Source organism: Nomascus leucogenys, chromosome 25 (assembly GCF_006542625.1).
Source record: "Nomascus leucogenys isolate Asia chromosome 25, Asia_NLE_v1, whole genome shotgun sequence".
NCBI classification, from domain to species: domain Eukaryota; kingdom Metazoa; phylum Chordata; class Mammalia; order Primates; family Hylobatidae; genus Nomascus; species Nomascus leucogenys.
The window spans coordinates 27,741,576-27,747,575 of NC_044405.1; the positions used below are offsets into that span (position 1 = coordinate 27,741,576).

The 6,000-nt window shown below is 50.7% G+C and overlaps 1 protein-coding gene and 1 long non-coding RNA gene across 2 annotated transcripts in view; one reads left to right on the top strand and one right to left on the bottom strand.

The window, feature by feature from the left end:
- The window catches only part of PDE9A (phosphodiesterase 9A), a 121,194-nt gene that overhangs the window by 76,951 nt on the left and 38,243 nt on the right, over positions 1 to 6,000 (top strand). Inside the window, exon 6 of the mRNA XM_030806192.1 lies at positions 20 to 90. Coding sequence (XP_030662052.1) covers positions 20 to 90 — 71 coding nt within the window. The remainder of the gene's footprint in view (positions 1 to 19; positions 91 to 6,000) is intronic.
- LOC115833145 overlaps positions 255 to 6,000 on the bottom strand; it is an 8,892-nt gene continuing 3,146 nt past the window's right edge. The window contains exon 2 of the long non-coding RNA XR_004028588.1: positions 255 to 1,363. This is a non-coding gene — a long non-coding RNA (uncharacterized LOC115833145). The remainder of the gene's footprint in view (positions 1,364 to 6,000) is intronic.

Sequence of the window (6,000 nt, forward strand, 5' to 3'; positions counted from 1 at the left end):
TTTTCTTTTTCATCCCTAGAGCATTCAAAATCAATGAACTGAAAGCTGAAGTTGCAAATCACTTGGCTGTGCTAGAGAAACGCGTGGAATGTGAGTGACGTTTCTGTTTCCTTTTTGCTTTTCTGTCCTTTAATCTCTATTCAAATTAACCACTTGGAACAGGGAGGGGTTCAGTGCCAAAGGTAAACACGAATGTCTTTCCTTTGTGAAATACTTGAAAATTACCTTTGATGTGAACAAAGGCCAGCACAGTAACTAACTAGGCATTTTATTTCTATGTTAAAAGAAGCACAGCTCATGGTATAAAGCATTCTTTCAGCCCCAAACGTAAAAATGCACACATGAAGCCCTCCACACTTTGCCCTTCTGAGAACCTCTGCTGAGTGTCTTGTCTGTGCCTTTTTTTGTGTAAATGAAGACATTCTCTGCACACTGATCGGCACCCTGTGGGTCATGATTTTTTGGAATATGTCCACTAAGGTGTTATCTCTTGGTTTCTGATACAGTCTGGATGTGCGTCCCCTCCACATCTCACACTGAACTGTCATTCGCAATGTTGGAGGTGGGGCTGGTGGGAGGTGTTTGGGTCACCAGGGCAGATGCCTCCTAAATGGCTTGGTGCTCTCCTTGAGATAGTGAGTTCTTGCAAGATCTGGTTGTTTAAAAGCATGTGGCACCTCTCTACCCTCCTGCTTCTCCGTCGCCTTCCACCATGACTGGAGCCTTCTCGAGGCCTCCCCAAGAGCCAAGCAGATGCTGGCACCAGGCTTCCTGTAAAGCCCACAGAACTGGGAGCCAATCAAACCTCTTTTCCTTATAAATTGCCCAGCCTCAGGTATCTCTTTATTAGCAACAGAAGAACAGCCTACTACAGCCTCCAATCACCACCAAAGGAAAAGCAGAAAAAGAACTAGTGAGCCAAGGAGTGTTGATTCAAGTCCTGATTTAATGATCAAAAAGGTCAAATTCTGGGAAGAAAACAACTTCAAGTCACCCACCCTTTTTGTCCTCATCCATAATATCAAGATCAATGCTTGAATTCCACAGGCCTCACAATTCTGTGTTCAACTCACAGCTTGACAAGTGAACTCTTTGTCAATGAAAAGGCAAAGGTTAATGATTAACAGGCACCGTATTTACCAGCTTAGGAACTAAATAAACAGAATCCAGACAGGAGACCATTAAGAGTTGCAGCATCACCAAAAATATCTGGCTGATTGACTGAATGTCATCACGTTTCTTTTTTTTTTTTTTTTTTTTTTTTTTTTTGAGAGACCGAGTCTTGCTCTGTCGTCCAGGCTGGAGTGCAGTAGCACAATCTTGGCTCGATGCAACCTCTGCCTCCTGGGTTCAAGTGATTCTCCTGAAACATGATTTACATAGTCAGATTTATACTTTCCAAAGTGTGTTGACATTTCTAAAAATGTATGTGGTCACTGGATCTTCAAGACAGTTTCATTTTCCCCGTTGTCAACGAGGAAGCCACAGAGAGGTTAGGTAACCTCAAGTTCACTCAGCAAATTAGAAAAATAAATAAAGCTGGGACTGGCACCCAGGGTCCTGGCCGGGCTGCTGTCACTGCCTGCTACCTGCCCTTCTGGGACGAGTCACCTCCCTGCACACCTGGCTGAAGAGGACCAGGCACTCCATGAGGATTCCTTGATGACGCAGGTTGGAAAGCTAAAGCTGCAAGCAACAGAAACTGATCGTGGCTGCTTTCAACAGAAAAGGAGTTTTTCCCTAAAGGATTTTGGGAAGCTTCCCCAAGGGAACAGGGCTCAGAGGTTGTGCAGCAGCAACAATTCCCCAAATCCCGTGCAGAGCTGATGCTGTGCGGATGCCTATGCTGCCGTCTCTGAGCCCCAGATGTGGCACCAGCTCCCCTGTATTCCTCACTCTGGACCCAGGCCCCCCGGAGGTTCCACAACCACTTATGCAGATATCAGGCTGCTTCTCCATGTCACTGGCTACAGGTTCAAAATCTAGACAGAGCCAGACCACGCACCCAAGGTCTAGCTGCAAGGCAGGCCCCACAGAGGGAGGCTGTGAGTGTCCTGAGCCTGCTGCACAAAGCACCACAGACTGGGAGGCTTAAGCAACAAAAACTGACTCTCTCGCAGCTCTGCAGGCCAGAAGTCAGAAATCAAGGCATGAGCAGGACTGGCTATTTCTGGAAGCTCTGAGGGGCCCTGGTTCCATGCCTCTCTCTTAGACCCTTGTGGTTCCCAGCAATCCTTACCGTTCCTGAGCTTGGAAGGCTGCATCGCTCTAATCTCTGCCTGTGTCTTCACGTGATGACATTCTCTCAGGATGTCTCCATGTCACCAGTCTCTCTCGGCTAGGTCTTATAAAGATGCCTCTCTTTGAATTTAGGGCCCAACCTAAATCCAGGATGGGCCCATCTCCAGATCCCTAATGGATTATATCTGCCAAGGACCTTTTTCTATATAAGGTCCCATTCACAAGTTCCAGGGAGTAGGTTGTGAACAGATCTTTCTGGAGGACACAATTCAACCCACCACAGCAAGTGTTTGCATTTCCATATTCTGCACCTGGAGGCTGGCTCAGCTCTCCACCAAGCCCCATGTCACAGGGAATTCTGCGAACTTGGGTACAGGTTTGAGCCAAAGCATGCAGAAAAGGCTTGCTGCAGAGTCACCACCCACCTTTACAGACGCAAAAAGCCACGCAGTCACTATGGGGCAAGGGTGCAGATGCCCGCGGGCAGCAGGTACCTCCCACCTCTCCTCCTCTCTCCAGCACCTGGGCTTTTCTTCAGCCTCCCCAATCTCCTATGCCCCACCTGGAAGCCAGTGCCAGCTCCCCCTATGCTCTTCCCGGAAAGTGCAAACAGGCAAGTTGAAGAGGCCATGTCGTAACTCTCAAAACTCTTACAGAGAATTCTGTCGCCCACAACAAGATGAATAGTAACCCTGTGTGTCTTTGAATAACTGACCCTGGAAAATAACCATCAAGCCAGAAGAAAAGTGTTCCTATTTTACCTCCAAGTGGCAGGTGAGTCAAAGACCACTGAAGGAAATGGCCCATAGGACCTTCCCCTCTAGCCTGTTCTAGCTGCGGAATTCTCCAAAATTTCTCACTTCTCAGAGGGAAGGCATCTTCCCACAAGGCCCTCAGTAAATGCACATAGATGGCCCGGAAGAGGACACCACTTGACCCACCGAGCTCAGGCTCACTGCACAGACCAGAATTACTTGCGCTTCTATGGGTAAAACTGGTTGTTACTAGTTGTACTGATTTCTAGCACCAGAGACCTAGGACTGCAGAATTGGGATTGAGAGAGCTCCCCTCTCTAAGGAGTAGAGAATGAGGAACAGTCCAGGAGTTGCAGAGGGTAAGGGAGGGGCTTGGGCGAGGTCAGGGGGGCCTCTCCGCAGTCCTCCTGGCTGCCCTCCTCCCCTGGCATGCCACTCACACCCCCACTCCAGGAGGCAGCCATGTCCAGACAGGCTGTCCTCCTCCTGAACTCCACCTGGCTTTGAGCTCATCCTCCCCGGGCACTTCTGGCTGATGGCTCCCCACTCTCCAGCAGATGTGCTTTAGCGGGAGGTGGCCAGGATGCTGCACCTGTGCTGAGCCCCAGGGATTCTGAGCTCCAGAGACACTACAAGGGCAGCAGAGCCTTAACCCAAAGAGGCAAGAGCCCAGACATTTCAGGAAGCTTGGAGGGCAGAAAGGGAAAGTCCTTTTGAGGAGAGGGCCTGCAGCTGAACCTCTCATGCAGGCCACTGGGTAGGTGCGCACCCAGCTTCTCAGAAGGTCAGTCCCCACCCTGCACAGCTGCCAGAAGCTAGCCAGATGGGAAGGTGGCCAGGAGCCTGGTCTGACACCCCGATGCACAGGGCCTGGGCCAGAGGCAGATGCTCCCATCTACATAAGCACACACACAGGTAAACACAAACAGAGAAAGGTGCACATGCACTGACATACACACATGTGAAATCACACAGGCATGTCGGGATGTCACATATACATGCACACGTGTAAGCACCCAGGCAAGTGCAGATACATTCATATATATGATCACACACACACACATGCACACACACAGCTGCTTCTGCTATACATGAGCTGCTGTGAGCTGTTTTGTTTTGTTGTTGTTGTTGTTTGAGACGGAGTTTTGCTCTGGCCCAGGCTAGAGAGAAGTGGCGTGATCTTGGCTCACTGCAACCTCTGGCCTCTGAAGACAGGACACTTCTGTCTCAGCCTCGCAAGTAGCTGGGATTATAAGCACCCGCCACCACGTCCGGCTAATTTTTGTATTTTTAGTAGAGATGGGGTTTCGCCATGTTGGCCAGGCTGGTCTCGAACTCCTGACCTCAGGTGATCGACCCGCCTTGGCCTCCCAAAGTGCTGGGATTATAGGCGTGAGCCATTGTGACTGGCCGAGCTGTTTTCTGCTCCTTGAGTTAAAGGATTCATCCACTAGAATTGGCCACCTTAAAGCCATATTATATTGTGGTGGACTTGTCTTAAATGGAATTTCTTGCTTCTTCTTAAATGTATAATTCCTCTCAATTGAATATAAATTTCTTCATTTCTCTTCATTGACTTTCAAAGGGCTTCTTCCTTTTGATATATAAAGTTTAGCCTTGTCCGAGAGATCTGGGATTTCCCTTACGTTACAGATTATTTTGTAAACAGAACACCCAGGCCCCTGCCCTCAGTCCTGGCTGGAGGTAAAACATTAAAAAGAGATTTTAAAGCAAGGCCCTTTACTCCCTTCCTTCCTGGTTTGCGGCCGGGGCACAGGGCAGCTCTGCTCCATCCACCCTTTGTCCCTGTGCTCTGGGCTTGGACCAAAACCTAAACACAGCGTGGGTCGTGGCAGCAGCTGACCGCCTGGGGCAAAGTTTAACACAGGCCATACAAACAGCCCAGAGCCTGGATGCTAGAACCAAGCCTTGCTTTACTCTGTCACTCAGGAAGTGTGCTCTACGCAGGCTCTTTAGTGAGGCTCTTGGAGGAAGTGTTGAAACACAGCTCTATTCATACATGTCTTTAAACAACTTTCACTAGCTCTGTAGCCAAAGGACTGGGCCTGCCAGGTTCCCGGCCTCTTGCTGGGGCACAGTGAGGTTGGGGAAGGAGCACAGCACAGAGCCTCCTGAGCCTCGGCTCGGCTCTCCCCGACCCCCGGCTCGGCTCTCCCCCACCCCCGGCTCGGCTCTCTCTGACTCCCGGCTTGGCTCTCCCCAACCTCCGGCTCGGGTCTCTCTGACCCCCGGCTCAGCTCTTCCCCACCCGCCAGGCCGATTTCCCCAAAGCCAGCGTCTGTCAGAAAATCACCCTTAAAGTTTTTCCTGCAGGTGGCCTGTGACTTGCAGAAGCTCACAAAAATCTCTCTTAAAGCCCTTTTTTTTGTTGTTTTGTTTTGTTTTGTTTTGAGACAGAGTCTTACTTTAACGCCCCGGCTGGAGTGCAGTGGTGTGATCTCGGCTCACTGCAACCTCCTCCACCTCCCGGACTCAAGTGATTCTCCTGCCTCAGCCCCCAGAGTAGCCGGGATTACAGGCAGCCTGTGACCACACCCGGCTAAATTTTTGTATTTTTAGTAGAGATGGGGTTTCATTATATTGGTTGGACAAGCTGGTCTCAAACTCCTGACCTCAGGTGATCCACCTGCCTTGGCCTCCCAAAGTGCTGGGATTATAGGCATGAACCACTGCGCCCGGCCTACAGTCCTTTTAAGAGGACAACCTGGGGTTTCCAGATAATCCTAGCCCCACACACAGGCATGTCCTAGGGTCCACACCTGGTCAGTGGGAATAACAGGCAGCCGTGGGCTGGACTCCCAGCCCCCTAGCAGGGTCCAGTGGGCCAGGGAGCCTCTGCTTTGGTTTGCGGTGCGTGGTCTGTGCCCGCCTGTGTTCAGCGTTTGAAGGCAGAGGAGCGGGCCATGATGGGCAGAGCCGACGTCCAGGCTCCACGGTAGGGCCGTCCTGCTGCTGTCTGCAGACCTCTCAGCTTGAGGCCCCA